Source organism: Mustela lutreola, chromosome 7 (assembly GCF_030435805.1).
Source record: "Mustela lutreola isolate mMusLut2 chromosome 7, mMusLut2.pri, whole genome shotgun sequence".
Classification (NCBI taxonomy): domain Eukaryota; kingdom Metazoa; phylum Chordata; class Mammalia; order Carnivora; family Mustelidae; genus Mustela; species Mustela lutreola.
The window spans coordinates 68,756,575-68,779,479 of NC_081296.1; the positions used below are offsets into that span (position 1 = coordinate 68,756,575).

General features: G+C 37.9%; 1 protein-coding gene and 1 non-coding gene across 4 annotated transcripts in view; both read left to right on the forward strand.

Moving 5' to 3' along the window:
• Positions 1–20,220, forward strand: part of SNAP23 (synaptosome associated protein 23) — a 42,144-nt gene extending 21,924 nt beyond the window's left edge. For all 3 annotated transcript variants that reach the window (XM_059181291.1, XM_059181292.1, XM_059181289.1), the window contains exons 2-8: positions 2,164–2,267; positions 2,826–2,867; positions 3,282–3,330; positions 4,076–4,193; positions 15,370–15,528; positions 17,153–17,297; positions 18,893–20,220. In XM_059181291.1, the coding sequence (XP_059037274.1) occupies positions 2,211–2,267; positions 2,826–2,867; positions 3,282–3,330; positions 4,076–4,193; positions 15,370–15,528; positions 17,153–17,297; positions 18,893–18,958 (636 nt within the window). In that variant the 5' untranslated portion in view covers positions 2,164–2,210 and the 3' untranslated portion in view covers positions 18,959–20,220. The remainder of the gene's footprint in view (positions 1–2,163; positions 2,268–2,825; positions 2,868–3,281; positions 3,331–4,075; positions 4,194–15,369; positions 15,529–17,152; positions 17,298–18,892) is intronic.
• Positions 12,930–13,065, forward strand: LOC131837327 (U4 spliceosomal RNA). The gene has a single exon (XR_009355977.1). It is a non-coding gene; the product is annotated as a U4 spliceosomal RNA (small nuclear RNA).
• Positions 20,221–22,905: the final 2,685 nt, after the last annotated feature.

Here is a 22,905-nt window from a genome sequence, read left to right on the forward strand (position 1 = left end):
GTCTAGTATATTACTAGTTAACTAGGTTCTTGCTGGTCAGTGAATTTACTACATGGCAGGGTTTCTCAACCTCAGCACTTTGACGTTTGGGGCCAGATAATCATTTGTTGTGAAGGGCTGTCCCAAGGAGAATTATAGTATATTTAGCAGCATCTCTGGCCCCTATCTACTAGATGCCAGTAACACTACCCCTCCCCCTCAAACTCATGACTGTCATTGCCAGACCTTCCCTGAAGGCAAGTTTAGAATGTAAACCAGACTTTATCTGTGTCATTGACAAAGAACTTTGGTAAAATTAGTTTTTAAAATGTAATACAAGAAAAAAAAAGTAATACAAAGCTAGCAAATGTAATGAAAGAAAGCAACCTAGAGTATTACACAGTACTTACTACTCCCTGTGTCTTTTTCAAAGAGGAGTACACAACAGTGGTACTGAATAACACCTTGTAAATGTGTTGTGTTTTAGTTTGAATGTCTGTGAATCTTCTCTGAGTTAGGAGTTACTATGTATAAGAGTATAATTACTTAATTAGTTTCTTAGGGACTTCACTAAAACAGCAAACAGTATTATAATTGGAAACAGAAAATCCTCTATGAAATATTTCATGATTTTTGGGATGCCTGGGTGGCTCAGTGGGTTAAGGTCTCTGCCTTCGGCTCAGGTCGTGACCCCAGGTTCCTGGGGTTCTAGCTCTGCGTCAGGCTCTCTGCTCAGCAGGGAGCCTGCTTCCTCCTCTCTCTCTGCCTGCCTCTCTGGCTACTTGTGATCTCTGTCAAATAAATAAAATCTTTTTTTAAAAATTCATGTTTTTTTCTGAGTTCATTGTCAGCATTACTCTTTTCTTGTTTAGAATGAAAATACTTCATTTTCTCCAGCTTGCACATGTCTGGAATGTTTCCGGTATTCTTCAGGCACACCACTTTGACTTTTGTTACTTTATTAATGGAATACTACGTAACTTAGACATCTTCACCTTACTGCTTTTGTGTGTTCAAATAATGTATAAATACATATAGGCAAATTATTTTTATTAAAAAATAATTATTTTTATTAAAAAATAATTTAGGTGATGGGACTTCAGGAAGCAATGTGACCAAAGAATAGAAATGTATCATAAAAAAAGATAATGTATGAATAGCATTGTACAACCAAGAATTCACTTTATTAATCTCTTAAGGGAGTGCCTGGGTGGCTCAGTGGGTTAAACCTCTGCCTTTGGCTCAGGTCATGATCTCAGAGTCCTGGGATTGAGCCCTTCATAGGGCTCTCTGCTCAGCGGGGAGCCTGCTTCCCCTCTCTCTCTGCCTGCCGCTCTACCTACTTGTGATCTATCAAATAAATAAATAAAATCTTTAAAAAGTTTTTTAAGGGGTGCTTGGGTGGCTCAGTGGGTAAAAGCCTCTGCCTTCGGCTCTGGTCGTGATCCCAGGGTCCTGGGAACGAGCCCACCATCGGGCTCTCTGCTCAGCGGGGAGCCTGCTTCTCTCTCTCTCTCTCTCTCTCTCTCTCTCTCTGCCTGCCACTCTGCTTACTTGTGATCTCTGTCAAATAAATAAAATCTTTTAAAAAATTTAAAAATAAAAACTTTTTTTAAAAAAATTTAATAATCTCTTAAAGCTTGTCTTCTAGTTTGTGCTCCTCAAAGTAAAGAGACCTCTCTTTGAAACAGGACTTCACAAAAAAAAAAAAAAAAGAGAGAGAGAGAAAAGAAAGAAACAAAAGAAAAGAAACAAAATAATGGGGTGCCTGGGTGGCTCAGTGGGTTAAGCCGCTGCCTTCGGCTCAGGTCATGATCTCAGGGTCCTGGGATCGGGCTCTCTGCTCAGCAGGGAGCCTGCTTCCTCCTCTCTCTCTGCCTGCCTCTCTGCCTACTTGTGATCTCTCTCTGTCAAATAAATAAATAAAATCTTTAAAAAAAAAAAAAATGAAACAGCACTTCACTAGAGGTCCTGAAACCTGAGTTGAGTTTCAGGTTTACCTCTGGTACTAACTAGCATTTTAACCATCCATTTATCCTTTCCTGGCCTTAATTTCTTCACCTGTGATAGCTAGCTAAAGATATAGATAGGCTTCTTTATTCTGTTTCCCAGATAAGTATCCTGAATTCCATAAATCCACACTCTTTGTTTAAACAAACCCTTTTTGTATCTTTATTCTTACAGAATATCCACATTTCACTTTCCGTGCTTATCAAAAGTTTTAATTCATCATGGATAATCTGTCATCAGAAGAAATTCAGCTGAGAGCCCACCAGGTTACTGATGAGGTAAATGTTATACTTGGAATAAGTAATTCACTTTTCTCAGTGGAAGGTTGACAGGACCTTCTTAGAAATATCCATGTTGGCCTCCTCCCTGTCCCTTTATGTCCAAGAATCCATTTTCTTCAGAGTGTCATTGCTGGCCCCTTAGTTTTTCAGCTTACCAAAAATTAAACAAGTGAAAGCAGCTTGCATGATTTTCCTTTTTTGTCATTGTTTAACAGTTACTTACAACAAAGATACTCTCAATTTGAGGAATTGGAAACATCTGTGTAATATACCTAGATTTCTGCTTACATTAAACTTTTATGAATGCTGCTAACTTTACCGTAAATTCCACATTTTTTCTTAAGGAGCAACTGGTAGGAAGAAATTAGTAAAATTACAGTGATCAACTTTCTTTTTTATTTGTTTGTTTTTGTTTTAAAGGGGGGAGATATGGCTGAACGGGCAGTATTTAAAAATGGAGCAGCATCATGACTATGTGATCAGATTTTCATTTTTATTTATTTATTTATTTTTGCTACATATTTTAGAATACTAAAAGCCTGTGTTTTTCCCTAGTCTCTGGAAAGTACAAGGAGAATCCTGGGTTTAGCCCTTGAGGTAAGTCATTGTTTAATCATTAGACAGAAAAATTGTATAAGTGGGATCTTGATAGCACAAGCTGGAATTTTTGTTAGGAGTCAGAAGTATATGGTATCAGTAAGCTTTTATTATTTGAAACCAGCAATTGCTGAACTTGTCAAACAATGAAGTGATGGGCCATTTTTGTTTTTCCCATTGACACTATAGACTATGACAGAGAAGATCAAGTCACCATGAATTTTGACTTAATTATATTGGGGGGGGTTAATATGTTAAAGTTTGTTGCTGTGGGGTATTAGCTTTCTCTCTAGCTCTGATCCTCTGAGAACTTGGGTTTCTAAATGATTCTCTCTTTCTATTAGGCCTTATACGTTTTGTTTCTGTTGCTTTTATGTTGTGTTGTATTGCTCTAGCTTTTTTCTCTTCTTTTAGTCTCAGGATGCAGGAATCAAGACTATCACTATGCTGGATGAACAAGGGGGTGAGTTGCAGTCATGGCAGAAACTCTTGATTTTACTTATGACATCAGAAAGCCCTTCCAAATCAGCCATGTCTAAAATTAAGCCTTGGGAGTGCCTTCCCTATGTAAGATAAGAGTGATTCATTTACTTCCTTTTTCTGATTTGAATTGTATCCTGTTTGTTGCCTGTTTGAGGTGGGAGCAACAATACCCAATTATATACCAAGTATTTGTCAGGTGGCAGGATTAACTGTGTGTATTTGTCATTCGTACATTAGATACTGTGATATTCTAGCATCATTTTCAGAAGTCAAGTTAAGTCCTTAAACAGGTTTAGATACAGGTAAGTTTGGAATCATTCCGTTTGAGTTGGCCCTGAGCAATCTGGCCTAGATTTGATTAGACTTATGATAGCCTTCAGGTTTTGAACTTACTGAGAGAGAGAAATGCTGGGGGATCCAGTCTGGTCAGAGTACACCTAAATCAGTTGCAAGGGTGATCTTGAAATATAAGCCTTCACATGCTCCTATTATACAAATTTCTTTAGAGCATATCTTCCCACAATAAGAAGCCAGGTGCCTCAGGATCAGTTTGTGAAAGATTGTTCTCATGTTGCATAGTGTGTAGTACCTTTTGGCACTGATAAAGTCACTGGGATGGATTACTGGTGGATTCAAAGTTGAAGTTTGCTGTTCCATATTAATAGTGTCTTCTCATTGTAACTGTGAATATAACACAAAATGTCACTTCCACCACTTATTCTTAGAACAACTAAACCGCATAGAGGAAGGCATGGACCAAATAAATAAAGACATGAGAGAGGCTGAGAAGACTTTAACGGAACTCAACAAGTGCTGTGGCCTTTGCGTCTGCCCATGTAATAGGTGAGTTGAGAAATCAAGACCTTTTTAAAATGAAAGTGAGAACACGCCACCCTCCCATCCTCCAGGAAGGTCAAAAGTGTGCCTGGGCCTAAATAAGGAACTTTGTTAGATAAATTTAAGCCATTTTTCCTTCAGGCAGAACAAACTTTTCATGTAAATGGGCACATTCACTGAAAACCGTGGCTTGAATTTAGTCAGTCCTTGAATCAAGTCCCAATTTTGTTTTTTAATAGTACATGAAACATAATATAGGAAATAAACATCTGGCTAATACAGAGGAGGATGGAATTAGTGTCTTTTCCTTTCAAACACAGAATATTAACAAAATACGTACTCTGTGGTAGGCACATGAGGAATGGCCAAGGGAGTAAAGGACTTGGATCCTATCTTCAAAAGACCTACCATGTGATGGGATATATGAAGGAGAATAGCAAAAAAGTAGAAAATATATACATCTAGTGCAAAATCATGTGTCAACTGAGGACACAGAACTAATAAAATTTGGTTTGGAAAAATACTACAGGAGAGTGAGGACTTGCATTGGATTCAGTGATTAGAAGGATCTAATCAGATCCACGTTCTAAGGAACGTGGAAGAACTAGGGAAGGCATTTCCTAATATAAACAGAAATTACAGAGGAGTCTGACTTAACTGAGCTGCATGATTCATATAGATGAGATGTGAAAATTCAGACATATGTAGGTGGACTAAGGGGTAGATAGATTGGAGTGGCGTATATAACTGCCCTAGTTAGGAACCTTTTGTAATCTGGGACTGTGAGGTGAGGCCTTATTAGTGAGATTAGAGAAAAAAGTATAAGTCAAGGGAATTTATTTTAAAGCTACTGATTGTATGTCAAACATAAGAAGGGAAAATCAAAGAGGCCTCTAGTAAAGTAGGAGATGAAAAGTCTTCAAATTTTTTGTGTATAAGTGTTTAAGATTATGACTGACAGAAAGAAATTCATTCTTTTTGGTGACTCCATTTTGAATATTGAAATTCCCTACTTACTCTTTAGTAAACCAAACTCCATATAATTGACAAATACTCAACCAGGAGGAAGTTTGGGCTGAGGCAGTTAACCATTATCTTCCCTTCTGTCTGTTATTAACAAAACAACAATTTTGAACTTTCCCCTTAGTTGAAATGACAACGTCTGGAAATTGAATGACCATCCTTACTGCTGAGAGCATTCATTTGAGAAGAGCTTCATAAACATTAGTACTTGGTCTAGTTGTCTCAGCTGGTATGGTAAACCACAAGTGGGATACAAAGGTTTACATACTCTCAGCATTTTTACTTCTCAAAGAGTTGGGAAAGGAGGAACTTTTGTTATATTGTCATACTTTTAGATAGGTGTTTTCATGTGACAGCATTCTCTGCCATCTCTGCAAGAGAAAATAGAATTAAGTTGCTTATTGGTCAACTTTAGTGTTTTGAGCATAAAAAATTAAAAATTGACAGTATTCTTCCTACTGTTGTCCATTGGCCTTCTATTCTAAGACAGATCTGCTGGCCTGTTTAGACCTTGGTTGACTCTCTAAAAATGCATATTTAAATAATGACTTTAAATTTAAAAATGAACCTGTCCATCAGGGCGTAGCAGATTACCTTAAGCAAACAAGTTAGAAATGCACAAGTTTTTTTCTTTTTTACCTAAACTCTTAACTGTATTTTGCAAACTTGTGCTTTTCTCGTGTGTTTGTGTACCCTTTCAAAAGTGCAGAGGAGAAAAATCAAATGAATTTCCCTGAGATTACATATTAGGAGAAGAGAAAGGCAGAAATCATCCTCCTGAGAACATAGAGCAAAATCACCTCTGAGTCAGGGGTTGATAAACAGGAAAAGCAGTGAATCCTAAGATGGTCTTAGAAAGTAGGAAATAGAACTACAGAAGTATTAACTATTAGTATTACTGTTTCACTTTGAATATCCTAGCCAAGCATAGGCAGGATTTTCTGAGACACTGGTGAGAAAGAAGGTGGAATATGGTCCTGAGGCAGTTTGCAGGCTCTCACCTGAGCACAGAACCCTTTCTCAGTAGGTCCAGAGAATGCACTTCTTAGCAGATGGAATGAAGGGGCTCCTATAAGAGAATAGTTGTTCCCTGAAGAGAAGAGAGTGATATTCCAGCTTAAAGAAGTCAGATTTTAATTGCCTTCCTTGTGTCTCTCTCCTCTTTATAATATTGACTTTTTGGCCTCTATGATATCCTCGTCCTTAGCTCTGTCTACTATTATTCCTGCCAGTGTCTTGATCTTTCTAATTTTATCTGCTAATCCGGGCTTTAGTTAGCCTTATTGTATAAATAGTCATAACATGAGCTTCTTAAAGGTAGATCATATAAGACTAGTATTGATTCTGGTAGTAATAAAATCCCAGGTCCACAATCTCTTATCTGCCACTTAGAAATCTGAAAATCTCTGAAAACCAAGGAGTTAGGCTTAGGTTTTTTTTCCCTATAATGTGCCTCAACTCATTAATTAGGCCATAAAACAACATGAGTTGAAGCTATTTTTAATCTTTATCCCACTTAGTGTAAATGCTAATTTGTTTCACTACAGAAATACTCATGTATTTATTGATTATGTGGTACTGCTCAAATGTCTCACATCCAAGGGTTTGGATGAGATTTGTGGGCCTGTATGTTAATTTAGGCTTTTATTATTTTGAGCGCTTTCAGTTTAATCCTAACAATAACCTTAATATGAAATAGACTGTTCTTATCACCATTTTACATATGCAGAAACAGAGGCACAAAGAGGTTACACCAGAAATGGAAGAGTTGAGATCCAAAACCAGGCAGAGTCTCAGCTTTTAACTATATAGCTACATTGCTTGACTTTGGCAGGAAAAGAATGGACCTTTTTGCTGTTGCTGTTAGATGTATTGCTATATAGAAAATGTCTTGAGTAGATTTGTTCTTTGAGATGTTTTTCTGTTCGGTAGTTTTCATTGAAGCCAGCTCAGCAAGTGAAACAGACATGGACATAGCTTTATTTAACAGAACCCTGTATTGAAAGAGAATTTTAACTTTAGCTAATTCTTTTTAAAGGACTACCAGAATTTAAACAGACTACCAGGATTAAACTTTACAATTGTGAGTTGGTGTCATCATCTTTGATGGTAACTTTGATAAGTTGTCATTCTAATTGTTAAACCAATTAACAAGAATTTAAAAGGAAGCACACTTTAAATGGGAAGTCTCAGGATAGTAAACTTGCTGGTGTCCCCGTTTAACTATTCTCAGGCAAGGTATTCTTCTGTCTGAAGATGCCTCTCTTCACTGTGTACTTACAATGTCAAACACATAGTTTGAAGACAAATTGGTATTTCTGGACCACTTATTAGAGAAATTCACAATTGGTACTACAGATTTTCTACTATTCAAGTCTTATTGAGATGTAAAAATTCAGGTCTGATTATTAAAATAAATGTTGAATTATATTTTAGTCAACATTTGAATTTTCTCCTTCCATTCTCCTCACTACAGATACAAAGATGAGTAAGGTATAGCTCTGGCACTGTTTCATTTGTCATTACTCTTTATTTTTGGGAAGTTTGACATGGTACCTGATATATAGTAGGTGTTCAATAAATACTTGTTGATTGAATGTCCTTAAGAAACTTGTTGGCTGATGGGAGAGTTAGACATGTGAAAAGATTTTTTTTTTTAAGTTAAATGCACATGAATATATAGCAGAACTAATAAGGAGAGATCTGTAATCACCAAGAAAGAATGAAGAAGTCTTAGAACCTCTCCATTAGTTTTCACCTTCTCTTCATAATGATTCTCATAATTTTAGGAAAGAATATCATCATCCAGACATTCTTAAGAAAAATTAAGTGTGCTCTGGTTTAAATTATTTTCCTGTTTTTCTTTTTATCTAGATTCTCAGATGTTCGTTGTTTCTATGAAACCAGGCAGGAATTTAAATGCATTATGTTTTACAATTCTAAACTTGCTTCTGTTCTGTTTGACTGGCATTCACTCTTTTTCTGCGTTTCATTCTCTCACTTGATTAATCTCTTCCTTTCTAATCTGCTTACTAAAAATGAAGACTTAACATCAGGAGCCGAGCTCAGTAACTGGTCAAAGGGAACTTTAAGATGCAGTAAGATGCAGTCTTGTGGCGCAGTTTGGGCTGTTAATCTGCTTTCTAAAGGTGATGCTTCAAATGGTTTTTCTGTGCATGTGCATGGATTTTGTGAATGGTGGAGACTGTCTTTAAAATTGTGCTGTGGTGTGTAAAGTGAATTTGTTCTGGGTGTTGTATGCCAAAAGATGAACTTGACAAATTGTTCTTAATTTCTAATGCCCCCCTTTGATTAATGGTTCTGATAATTAAATTTTTGCTAAATAACATTTAAGATTATAAAAATAAAAACATCCCTGAAGTTTCTAACAAAGTTTTAATTAAGGTGATGTTTGTAGTGAATTGCTTAATCCTAGTTTTGATCAAAGGTAAGGGAATTCAGGCAGAATCCACCAATCTCCTTAGGACTTTGATTTCAGAATCCTATCTTCTTTTACTTCCCTGTGCCTTTCTGGTTCCAGAATCAAGATTTTTCCTATTTAAGAGTTGCTTCTAAATGATTTGGATTCTCCATAACTTAGTCCACTTACCAAATTGGAATTAATTGCCAATCTAGTCATCTTGAATATCATTTGGAACATGGTGGGATATAAACTTAAAATGTCAGTTTATCTGGTATTTTCTTTCTTTTAAATAAGGATTTTCCCTCTTAATCTGCTCTGTAATTCCTATAATGTCCCTTGTTAGCTTGCTCTGGTTTCTTGCTGAATTAATACAGAGCTAACTAATCTTATTTTTTTAAATTTTTATTTATTTATTTTTAAAGATTTTATTTATTTATTTGACAGAGAGAGACCACAAGTAGACAGAGAGAGAGAGGAAGAAGCAGGCTCCCCGCTGAGCAGAGAGCCCGATGTGGGACTCGATCCCAGGACCCTGAGATCATGACCCAAGCCGAAGGCAGTGGTTTAACCCACTGAGCCACCCAGGCGCCCCCTTATTTTTTTTTAAATGAAAGTTAAACCTAGTCTACCTATTGTTAAGTATAATGTTCGACTCCTTAATTTTGGATCTTATTAGGAGCTGTGAAGACTATGGTTAAATGTTAGAAAATTAGAGCATTTGATCTTTACCCTTTGTTTCTTGCCCTCCTTTTTTTTCCTTCCTGTAGCCTGATCACCCAACACACACACACACACGCTCATTACATTTGGTATTTATTTAGTCCCTTTTCTTCCTGATATGAAAGAATTATAGCTAATATTGGGCTTTCTTTTTGCTCTCTTTATTCAGTTAATTTAATGTTGATAACCAAAACTAAATAAATTGTTAATATTACTGTGATCATATCTTTTTTAACTTTTTAAAATTTATTTTTTTAAGATTTTATTTATTTATTTGACAGGCAGAGACCACAAGTAGGCAGAGCAGCAGGCAGAGAGAGGGGAGGAAGCAGGCTTCCTGCTGAGCAGAAAGCCCAATTCGGGGCTCGATCCGAGGACTCTGGGATCATGACCTGAGCTGAAGGCAGAGGCTTTAACCCACTGAGCCACCCAGGCACCCCTATTTATTTATTTTTTAAGTAAGCTGGGCATGGAGCTCAACACAGAGCTAGAACTCAAGACCCAGAGATACAGACCTGAGCTGAGATCAAGAGTCAGATACTTAACCAACTGAGCCACCCAGATGCCCTGTGATCATATCTTAATACTTGCTTTCTGCTTTTACAACAGCTTCTTGAATTGATTAAGGGCTATTTCAAATTTGCCATCTTGTTTTTTTGTTTCTTTGTTTTTTTTAAAGATTTTATTTATCTGAGAGAAAGAGTGCACAAGCAGGGGAAGGGGCAGAGGGCTCAATGGGGAGTCCGATGTGGGGCTCCATCCCAGACCCTGGACCCCGGGATCATGACCTGAGCTGAAGGCAGACACTTAACTGACAGAGCCATCCAGACACCCTCAAACTTGCCATTTTTGAATGAGATATTTATATGGGAAAAATGGTAATGGTTATTAGATTCCTCAGAACTGACAGGGTAAATCGAACTTTCCAGATGGCATTCTTAATAGTTCTATCACAAATTTGCTTAAACATTTTATCATAAAGTCTAATTTTCTTCTCAGGAGGGCTGTAAATTTTATTAAGCAAAATAATTCAGTCGCAGATCAGAATCATCTCTTACTGTAGGCCAAAACGACTTGGGCCTAGTTGTATTTTTTTGTAGCCATATTCTGACTGTATTCAGCTCTTATAGATCTCAAAGCTAGGGAGTATTTATAGGCCAGAATAGTAAACATACCACTTAGTAATCTGTGCACTTAAAGTCATGAACTATTAAGTAAGGATCATGTTGAGATCCAAGCCAAATAATAGAAATATTTGACTAATACTTTTCAAAGCAATTTATATCCATTATCAACAGAATCTTTTCATGGTCCTATGAAGTATTCATATTGGTACAGCATCGTTGTTTTATTGTAGTTTTACATATAAGGATGTATATGGATCCTTCGATCTGAGCCAAAGGCAGATGTTTAACTGAATGAGCTACCCAGGCATCCCCAAAGGGTCTTAAATGCTTTAAAAGTAATATTTCCGAAACCTGACTGAGCCAAATAATGGAAGTTTTTTTTTTTTTTTTTAAGATTTTATTTATTTATTTATTTGACAGAGATCACAAGTAGGCAGAGAGGCAGGCAGGAGGAAGCAGGCTTCCTACTGAGCAGAGAGCCTGAAGCGGGGTTAATCCAAGGACCCCAAGATCATGACCTGAGCCAAAGGCAGAGACTTTAACCCGCTGAGCCACCCAGGCGCCCCAAATAATGGAAGTTTGCTTAAGGTTCTACAGCAGTAGAATGACAGGTCTAGGATTGGAATTCATGTCAGTATATTACAAATCTTGTGGCCTTTTAAAAAAAGAAAAAAAACTTGGTGTTTACTTTTGCTTTGTCCAGATTAATTTCTCAGTGTCTCAATATATAGAAATACTAAAGTAGACTGCTGGAGTAACTAAAATACTCTTTCTACAAGAGAGTGGAAGTCCCTTAGACAGTGTTTGTTTTCCCTGGCAGGGAAGCTAAATGAGCTTTTGAATTTAAATAAAACAATAATAACAATAAAAGATTCTTGGGCTCTACCCCATATGTACAAGAACAAAACTTTTAGCGTGTAACTTACAGACCTGTGTGTTCAAAGGCCTCCATATTGCCCTGTGCTCATTCAGGTTTGGGAAATACTACCTTTCAAGCGTTCAGGACCTTTGGGGATGCCTGGGTGGCTCAGTCGGTTAAGCATCTGCCTTCAGCTCATGTCTTGATCTCAAGGTCCTGGGATGGAGTTCTGCATTGGGATCCTTGCTCAGTGGAGAGCCTTCTTCTCCTTCTGCCTGCCGCTCCCCCTGCTTGTGCTCTCTCGCTCTCCCTTTCTCTCTCTTTGTTTTATGATTTTATTTATTTATTTGACAGAGAGATCACAGGTAGGCAGAGAGGCAGACAGAGAGAGAGGGGGAAGCAGTCTCCCTGCTGAGCAGAGAGCCTGATTCGGGGCTCTATCCCAGGACCCTGAGATCATGACCTGCCAAAGGCAGATGCTTAACCCAGGCGACTCTCCCTCTCTCTCTGATGAATAAGTAAAATATTAAAAAAATAAAAATAATAATGCATTTAAGACCCTTTGAAGGAAGGCAAACAAGATTGAAACCATGATCATCATTGCTATTATTAGATGAATAGCTGCTTGACAATTCCTTAAGAACAGATAACTTTCAAGGGTATTTCACCTTGGTGGGACAAACTCCAAGGTGATGGCAAGTGGCAGGGTAAAGTGGAAGGCATTATCTAGAGTGCACATGCTAAAAGAGACATGGAGCAGCCATGTGGATGAAGATGGAAAATGAGCACCATTTAAAAATCACCTCTTCACAAACATGCAGAACATGTCATAACTGCATGAGAAAAGTGTTTTTCCCCAACTCATTTGAAACTCATTTGAAAAGCGGACTGAAAAAAAAAAAAAAAAAAAAAAGGCAGACTGAACCCAGGGGCACCTGGGTGGCTCAGTTGGTTAGACAACTGCCTTCGGCTCAGGTCATGATCCTGGAGTCCTGGGATCGAGTACCAAGTAGGGCTTCCTGCTCAGTGGGGAGTCTGCTGCTTCCTCTGACTTTTCCCCTCTCAAGCTCGCTGTCTCTCAAATAAATAAATTAATTAAATTAAATCTTTTTTAAAAAATGACAACTCAGGGACGCCTGGGTGGCTCAGTTGGTTGGACGACTGCCTTCGGCTCAGGTCATGATCCTGGAGTCCCGGGATCGAGTCCCGCATCGGGCTCCCAGCTCCATGGGGAGTCTGCTTCTCTCTCTGACCTTCTCCTCGTTCATGCTCTCTCTCACTGTCTCTCTCTCAAGTAAATAAATAAAATCTTTAAAAAAAAAAAAAATGACAACTCAGTGCAAAGCTATTAAAAGAAAAATTCAGAGTCACCTTTTTATACCTTTTCCGCTTAATATTGGAACATCTTTTAGGGTCCAGTACTCTTAAAGGGAGAAGGAATGATAACCATTCAGATTCTTTGTTTAGAACACAAAAGATGCTTTCATTGGAATTCTTCATAATATCATGTTGAAACAATTCATTTGCATCCTGAGCCCTTTGTATCTAATTATGGAAAGAAGAATTCTCAAAAACTTAAAGGAATTTCAAGCTTTGCGCAGTGGCAGTATCGTAGCCAATGAGGTTTATCCGAGGCGCGATTATTGCTAATTGAAAAACTTAAAGGAATTTCAAATTCTTTAAGATCCAGAAGGAAGTTGGAGCATGTATGTATTTCTTGATAGACCAGGAGCTGGCAGGCCCTGTCCCAGTCTACTCTTTTTATGTACTGTGACTCTCAGAAACATGATGAATTCCAGCCCTCGCTCTTTGACTTCTACAATCTGACATCCCGATAAAAGCTGCACTTACCTTCTGTTACTTTTTATTGATACATCTGGTTATTAACTTTCTGATAGGGGCGGGCTCAGTGGGTTAAGCCGCTGCCTTCGGCTCAGGTCATGATCTCAGGGTCCTGGGATCAAGCCCCGCATGGGGCTCTCTGCTCAGCAGGGAGCCTGCTTCCTCCTCTCTCTCTGTCTGCCTCTCTGCCTACTTGTGATCTCTGTCAAATAAATAAATAAAATCTTAAAAAAAAAAAACTTTCTGATAAACTTCCGTGCTGTTTATTTTGTTTACTAGGTATTCCTCTGCTTTAGCATTTTGTCTGAAAACTTACCTTATTAACAAAGAATATATGTAAATGGGTTTCACCAAACTAACAGATAATTATTTCTAAATAATCATTTAGAAAAGGTATATCCCACCTTGTTCCAGGACAGATTTAACATGGCTGGTTAATAAATTGATAAATTAATTAAACATAGTAGCACAAGTAGGAAATTGTGAGAACTTAAAGTGGAACCAAGAAAGGCACTTCAATTAGTTCTTCAGTGTTCATAGATATATTTACCTTTTTAGTACCTCTTATAAAATAGGTGATAGTACCCTTTCTATAGCATTAATGACTTAAGGTTTAGATCTGATTCTAGGTTTGCCAAAACTTGGAATGTCTATTATGTCTATTAAGGAAGGAGCTACAAGGGATGCCTGGGTGGCTCAGTTGGTTAAGGAAGGAGCTACAATTTTCATAAAGATTTCTGTTTTTGCAGTTTTGTAACTTCCTTGTTAACATTATGTGGGATAAATCAGAGACCCATATTACAGCTTTATACTACTTTTTGTTTATAGAAAAGTAAAAATTAAAATTAAGAATGAAAAATGTACCTAGCCAAATAATCAGTAAAAAAACTTTTTTTTTAAAGATTTTATTTATTTTTAAAGATTTATTTATTTATTTATGTGACAGAGATCACAAGTAGGCAGAGAGGCAGGCAGAGAGAGAGAGGAAGGGAAGCAGGCTCCCCACTGAGCAGAGAGCCCGATGCGCGGGGCTCAATCCCAAGACCCTGAGACCATAACCTGAGCCGAAAGCAGAGGCTTAACCCACTGAGCCACCCAGGCACCCCAGTAAAAAAAACTTTTATGTTATTTTTTTGTAACATTAAAAGTCACTTTACAAGGCTCTTTTTCTTGTCATTATTACCAGTTCAAGTAGTAAATCCCTAGATAAAATGCTGGCTTTGACTGTATCAGTTACATCTAAAGTATATTATATACTTTTATTTTTAAGAGGCTTGGATTTAGGATTTTTTTTGGTGGGGGGGGCGGGGAGTAAAATCTTAAATGAAAAAGCCCTAAGTCCGCCTGGGTGGCTCAGTGGGTTAAGCCACTGCCTTCAGCTCAGGTCATGATCTCAGGGTCCTGGGATCGAGTCCCGCATCGGGCTCTCTGCTCAGCAGGGAGCCTGCTTCCCTCTCTCTCTCTGCCTGCCTCTCTGCCTACTTGTGATCTCTGTCTATCAAATAAATAAATAAATAAAATCTTTAAAGAAAAAAAAAAAAAAAGAAAAAGCCCTAAGTCAAAGGATTTGCAACTGGCACCAGTGTGGTCAAGATTGTTATCATTGGCTATTCAATTTGGAAATAATTCATGCCTTTCTTTCATGATGTTTGGTTTTTGTTTTTGTTTTTAATTTAATGCAAAATTCTAGCTTTAAAAAACAACTGGATCTACTCTGGTTCAAATAAGTGGGCAGCTGGGGTCTGAGTATTGCCCACTCAGCCACCTTTCTTTTCTCTTCCATCCCTCATCAACTTGAGAGATCCCTCCAAGGAACCTCATAAGGCATTCCAGAACATCTTTCCTACGGATTTTTTTTTCCCTAATATCCATTGTTTTCTTTTCTGAAGACTGTTACAGGCTGGGGAAGCCTGAAAAGTCAAATATTTTGCTACTTGCTAACTTTTTAGTGAACATTTTATGTAAATATTTGAACCTTTAAAAAATGTTTAATGTCAGTGGCCTTCACAATTCATCTTTTTCATATACCATATTATAATGGAGCATAGCATAGCTAACTTAGATCTAGCTGTAGGTAGCTTTCATGTTAAGGATGCGAGGGTCATCCTGAAAGTAAAAAACACTAATAATTATAATTCTTCCTCTCCTGCTTTTCCGTATCTCTCTACAATCCTGACTCTTACACAGGACAAAGAACTTTGAGTCTGGTAAGGCCTACAAGGCAACATGGGGAGATGGTGGAGACAACTCTCCTAGCAATGTAGTATCTAAGCAGCCAGGCCGAGTGACAAATGGTCAGCCTCAACAAACAACCACTGGAGCAGCTAGCGGTGGATACATTAAACGGTATGCCAGCTCCTTCTAATTTTTTTTTAACCCCTTTCCTAAATGAATGGCTCACTCAGGGGAATGGGTGTTGTTATACATGAACCCTAATCATCAATTAGAAATAGTGCTTATTCCATTTGAAAAATGCACTTTAAAATCTGCCTTCTGACAAAATGTTGACTGGTTATTGACTTTCATTGATAGATTGACTTTTCTTTATGTTTTTCAGTATTTTGAAAATTACCCAAGTAATCATATTTTACTTCTGTAAATGGGAGAATGCGTTTTAAAGTGTATCATGCAGGGGCGCGTGGGTGGCTCAGTCAGTTAGGCAACCGACTCTTGATCTCAGCTTAGGTTTTGATCTCAGGGTCATGAGTTCAAGCCCCATGTTGGGCTCCATGCTGGGGCGTGGAGCCTGCTTAAAAAAGAAAGAATATATCATCAAGAGTTAGAGGTTGACCAGATCCCTATAAAGATAACTGTAAAGGATCAGATAGTAAATATTTCAGACTTTGCAGCTACTCAGTTCTGTTATTGTAGGGTGAAAGCAGCCATAAACAATATGTAAGCAAGTGAGCGTGGCTATATTTGAATAAAACTTTATTTACACTATCAGGTGGTGTTGTGCACTGAAGTAAAGTTCTCAGACACCATCTGAGTGGCCGTGTGGGGCTGCCTCTGCAAGGGAGAGCAGTAGCCTCTGAATCCTGCACATAGTTTTTATTTTTTTAATCGGAAGAGCAAGGACACATGCCTCCAAGTGTGGGAAAGGAATATAAAGTGATGGCAAATATCTTGAAGCAGGCTGGCATTTTCCCGTATTTGTAGGCACCCAGGATGTTTGGGCTAGCAGTCGCCAGGTGCAGAAAGGAGACACTGAGGGTTACATTATTTCATAGCTCCCAACTTATACCCTGCCCTTAGGGATCATGGGATGTTGCTCCTGCCAGACCATTGCGTTCAACAATTCCAAGAACAGGAATGCTGCTGATGTTTCAGCTGCTTCTGTGCTCACTCCTTAGGGTTTACAATATAGTCTCTTAACCTTGCCCCAGAAGATCATGGGATCCTGCTTCTCCTGAGCCATTGCATTCAGTAGCCTGAGAACAGGAATGCTGCTGTTTCAGTTGCTTCTACAGTCACTCCTTGGGGTTTATAATATATTTTCTAAGAAATACTTCATAAGATGGCAAGCCAGTTTTGACCTTTGGGCCAGAGTTTTGCAACCTGTTTTACAGCAGTGTTTCTTTAGACTTAATCTGCATGAGTTACCTGGGGGTTTATTAAAACCTAGAATGCTGTGATTCACTTCCAGTTTGATTCAGTGGATCTGTAGTAGAGTGTGAGAATTAGCATGTTTTCATATTTAATAAGTTCCCAGGTGATGCTGTGATCACTCTTTGAGAACCATTGTTCTAGAATTGTTTCTTCTCCTCCATGGCCTTAAGATATTTGTGCTCTCTTTGGTCAGTCTTTCAGTTTTTACTATAGAATGTGTTCTGAGAATGGTAACCTACATTCCCAGGGGTCTAACACTTGCTGAAGTCATTTTGGTTACTTATTTTTATGAAGACTAAACCCAGATTTAGTCCATTTTATAATTCACCAAAAAGCCGAATTAACTGTCTTTTTGGGATAGTATAACTAATGATGCCAGAGAAGATGAGATGGAAGAGAACCTGACTCAAGTGGGCAGTATCCTAGGAAACCTAAAGAACATGGCCCTGGACATGGGCAATGAGATCGAGGCTCAAAACCGACAAATAGACCGGATCACAGAAAAGGTAAATGGTCCTTCAAAATTCCTTCAGGAATTTGAGACACTCACAGTGTTTTAGTACTGGACATCTGTGCTTGATACTTTGGGGGGAACAATAAGAGAAGATCTTGTCCTCACAGGATATGAGGTGGCAGTTAGAACATACTGAAAAATTATAGCCAGGTCCTACTATCTCTTGTTCATGGGAGTTGGTTCATTTTGAAACCAAGACCTTAAAATGAGTGGTTTTATTTAAAATTTCACACATGAACCTTAGAGTCTACTCTAACCTTTGGAAGGGCTATATTTTTTCCCCCTGAATGAACGTGTTAGCTTTTGGAGTTTTACTTTGATACTAAAAAATTAGTAAGTTCCTAAATCTTCATCTCATGAGTCAGTAAGTGAAAATCAGTTCTGCAGAATGGTTCTTGTGGAGTGGACACACAAAACGGGGTCCTGTAAGTAAAGAAAAGATGGAATTGCTTTTTTTTTTTTTTTTTTTTAACTTCACATGATATAAAAGATACTGAAAATGCAGTTGAGTTCAGTGTTTGGATGTGCCATGTCTAAAAGCCATTCTTGTTATTGTTATTTCATTAAAAATCTCAGGGTCCCTTAAAGAATGGGGTAAGTTTTGGGGCACCTGGGTGGCTCAGTGGGTTAAGGCCTCTGCCTTCGGCTCAGGTCATGATCTCAGGGTCCTGGGATCAAGCCCTGTATCAGGCTCTCTGCTCGGCAGAGAACCTGCTTCCCCTCCCAACCCCCGTCTCTGCCTGCCTCTCTGCCTACTTGTGATCTCTGTCAAATAAATAAAAGCTTAAAAAAAAAAAAAAAGAATGGGGTGAGTTTTTAAGCTTGGCTTTGTTGAAATCACCTAACTGGATTTCATGGAAGTAAACTGTCATTCATAAGATGCTTTTAGAGCATCCTGTGGGTTTAACATATTACCCATCTTTTTAATTCAGATGTTGATGTGGATGGTAATAAATCTGTTAAAAATTCTTGGGGAGAGTTCTTTCATTCTTTCTGGGTTAAACCTAGAGTAGTCTCAGATAAGATTCTATGATTCAGTTTAGGGAACTCCCATAATGTCCACATCTATAGCAGAAAGCATTTTTAATTTCACTGTATCAAAAAAGCCATTGATTATAAGATGCATCCCAGTTAAACTATGAAAACATACTACAGAATTCATGAAATACTGGCAGGTTCTTCTGTTACACCTTTGTCATGTTTATATTCCGTTTTCCCAAATGAATTTCATGTTCTCTCTTTTCTTGCCGAAAATGAGTTAAGATTTTATTTATTTATTTGAGAGAGAGAGAGTGAATGAGAGAGAGCAGAAGAGAGGGCAGGATCAGAGGGAGAAGCAGGCTCCCTCCACACTGCAGGGAGCCTGATGCGGGACTCTATGCCAGAATGTCAGGTCTGTGACCTGAGCCAAAGGCAGTCACTTAACCAACTGAGCCACCCAGGCACCCCTGAAAATGTGTTTTGTAATGTAACTTCATGCTTCCTGAATTTTCTCAGTGTGTCATTTACTCCAGATTATGAAATTCAACTTTTATTAGAGTAACTTACCTTGTAACAAATGCTGATACCTTTTTTTATTCCCCCTAGGCTGACACCAACAAAGATCGTATTGATGTTGCCAATGCCAGAGCAAAGAAACTCATTGACAGCTAACACTGCTGCTGTACTTCTTTATCGTGTATTCACGTCTCTAGCTCTTTCTTCAAAGTCATTACCTTTCCAGAGTTTAACATTTTGGTTCCATGCTCTTCTCAATCAGGAGATAATGTGCAAGAAGGGCCAGGAGTACAGACCCCCTGTTCTTTTATGATCTCTTTCCCTTGAGGGAATACTACTGCTCAGACTTCCTTCTAGTATTTTTTGTCCCTTGGTTCATAGTCTTAGATTGGTTTTTATACATTATATATAGTATTACTTTTCATCCTTCTCATTTACTTTAGCAGGTTCTTTTGCTTTCAAGATTTGGAAGCATTGCCAAAGACAGCCATGAAGAAGGAAGCTAGAGGCAGGGGGGTTGAGCACAAGGAGGAGAGGCAAGAGATATGAGGTTGTTACCTCAGTAAAACCTGCAGGCCACAAAGAAAAAGTTGCATAGCCACAGTAAAGATCTAGTTGGGTTTAATTTTTCAATTTAAGTTGCAGTTATTGCCAGTTTAGGCTACTACTTGGTTTCGGAGCTTTTATACACAATATTTTTGTTACACATTACAACTTGGCAACCTCTGCTCCAAAAAAATAGAATGACTTTTTCAAAGTGGGCTTAGTTTCTGAACGTTTGCTGATTTATGTATATATATAGACAGTGATCCCATTTCACACTGCACCATACAGGAACACTTTGTATAAATGAATGACTTTTTATTTTCACATTAGTAGTATCATGGTCCCATTACATGCCTATTAACCTCGTAAATTTGTTATTAGTCTTGGGAGAAAAAAATATGTAAATATGTATTGTAACATGAGAATTTCTCTCTAAAGCAGGACTTAAAATTTTTTTGGAAAAGTTTGACAAAATATATTACGTGAATTCAGATTTACCTCAATGTCAAGAATTATGTTTAGATAGGAAAAAAGAAACTTGTTTTGATCTCAGGTAGAAAAATAGTTAGATCGCCTTGAGTTTTTTTATAGCTTTAGACTTTAAAAAAGCTAGACTTTATTCTGTTTAACTAAAAGTGATTTGGAAAATTATGCCTTTGGTTTAATTATTGATGATTGCACTATCATTCAATTAGCCTTGTAGATTGAATTATGTCTAGAATCACATTTATTTAGATCCTGAACAGTGTTATAAGAATCTGATATTTGTCACCTTTATTTAAGAAGTAGTATCTGCACACTTCGAAGCTATTAATGTGGATCGGTTTGACCAATACCACTGCTTGATCTTTACAATTAAATTTTATAACTAACTGGTGGAATTGTTCTTTCAAATAGGTAATATGTTTCTGTGACTATTTGGTGGGGGCTGGGGGGCAAAAATTTCATCAGCTCTTAACAAACTGAATAAAGCAAAGGTCCTTAAATCAAGAAGCACTCTGATGGAAAGCTGCCTTTATAGCACCTTTCCCATTTTTTAATTGGAAATACTGACAGGACTTTTCTTCCTATGATTTGTCATGAGGGTCATTTTAATTATTATTAGTCTCTTACTTATTTGAGCTTTAATACACTAATGATTGAAAGGATGTTTATGCACTAGAACTACAACCCACTTAGTGAAGGTACTGTTAACACGAGGACTTCCATAGGCTGAAGAGGAAAATATTTAGAGTGAGATTCAGTCAGGCTCTCTGGAATAGAAATGCTCCATGCCAAAAGGAGTAGTTTGGCAGGTGGTGGTAAATGTGTAAAGAGAGAAAGTATAAAACATTAGGGATTGTGATATACCGAAATTAAAAAATGTTTTTCATGTTAGGGCTAAAGGCAGTAGTTTCTGAGGATACCAAAATGCTGCCCCACAATATAATTGGTTAGAAGTGTAAGTTAAGGCACTCAACTATCTGAGTTTATACTCTGCCACTTGCTGAGACTGTAAGCACATTTCTATGCCTCAGTTTCCTTGTCTGTAAATGAGGATTAATAATTCCTCCTCCATAGAGTTGTCATGAAAAGTCAGTGTGGTGATGCCATGTCAAGAATTGAGAGCAGCACCCAATAAATGCAAGAGCTTAATAAATTATAGTTGCTATCTTCTCTTGGGTAGAGCTCTTTTGGGTTCAAGAGTCCATTTGTGAATTTGATGAAAGACAACTTAGCCTGTCTCCACAGAGAAATAAACATAAACATGAATCACGCATAAGTAAAAATCACGCATCAGTGGGTCTTAAAAGCCTATCTGTTGATCCCAGGTTACAAATGTCTCCAAGAGAAAGAAAGAAAGGGAAAAAGAAGAGGGATGAGGTCATAGAAGTTAGGTCCATAATGCACAAGAAATACAAGCTGTTGACTTAAAGCCTTCTCTGATTTTCTCTTGTAACATTGTGTGGAAACTTGTTTCCAGTACTTTTGAAAGGTAGTAACTGAAAGTAGTTAACACAAGCTCTAGAGTTTGACCACCTGTTTCAAATTTTGCTTTAGTCATTTACTTGTGTAGTCTTGAGCATAACACTAACCTATAATAAAGGAGTTCAAAAATAGTATCACCCAGTATCACCCAGGGGCACCTGGGTGGCTCCGTGGGTTAAGCCTCTGCCTTTGGCTCAGGTCATAATTCCCAGGGTCCTGGGATTGAGCGCTGCATCTGGCTCTCTGCTTAGCAGGGAGTCTGCTTCTCATCCCCCTCCTCTGCCTACTTGTGATCTCTGTCAAATAAATAAAAAAAATCTTTTAAAAAAATTGTATTGCCCTCAATTTAATTTTTTAACACTAAGCTCCTTCTTCAAGTTTCCAGTCTTATAATAACAGTGGTATTTATCCCCGATAGTTATGCTTGTTTCTTTCCTCCTTACTTTTTTTTTTTTTTTTTTAATATTATTTATTTGTCAGAAGAGAGAGAGAAAGCACAAGCATGGGGAGCCAGCAGGCAGAATGAGAAGCAGGCTCCCAATGTGGGACTTGATTCCACAACCCTGGGGTCACAACCTGAGCTGAAGGCAAAGGCTTAACCCACTGAGCCACCCAAGTGTCCCTTCCTTTATCCTTGTTACCACACTTCAACTTAGATCTTTTCATGTCATGTGTGAATTATGAATCTCCTCTTAACCCAAACATTCTGTATTCAATTGCACTTAGAATTAGTTTCTTTAAATATTATTTTCTCTATTAGGTCACTATCTTATCAAAATTCCAGGTTATCCCAGTTACTTTCCTAATCAGATTTGTATTTTTTTTCAGATTTATATTTCTCAGATTGATAGTCAAGTTCTTTATTCTCTAGTCATTTGTTTTCATCCTTTTTAATGTATTTGCTCTAAGCCTCCTGTTTTTATATGACTCGCTAACTTCTATTTTAATGCCGTACAGGTGAAATAAATGGCACCGTTTATTGATTGCTTACTCTATCATGGGCACTCTTCTAAAATGCCTTTATGTATCTTTTTACTACATCCTTCTAACCTGAATGGTTGGAGGTATTCTCCATATTACAGATGAGCATAAATTGCTCAAATTCACAAAACTAGTAAATGACAGACTGTGTATTCAAACCAGGATCTTTCTGACTCCAAGGCCCATGATCTTAATATACTACACTGACTTCTAACCAGGCTCTAAAAGAAAGTGGGTAACTTCAGGTTGGTGGCCAAACAAATATGGGTCTCCAGACCCCACACGGGTTAACCAACTTCATTATGTTGGCTCATAGGTGAGTAAATACTTGTGCTTTATAAATCTGGGCATGTTACTTCACATAGTTCAGGCCCACAAGTAGCTCATTCTAGCAAGAGACAGATGAATATAGTGCTATCATAACAGATGGGGGAGCAATTAATTTGGCTTAGACTTAAAATGAGTTTTAGATAGAAGGAGCACATTTGGTGAGACAGGGCATTCCTGACTGAGCAAACAATGTAAAGGCAATTACAAGGGAGGCACACACTGTGGGTTTAAGGAGCAGAATAATCTGGTATGACTGGGCAGGTAAAATGAGAGTGAAG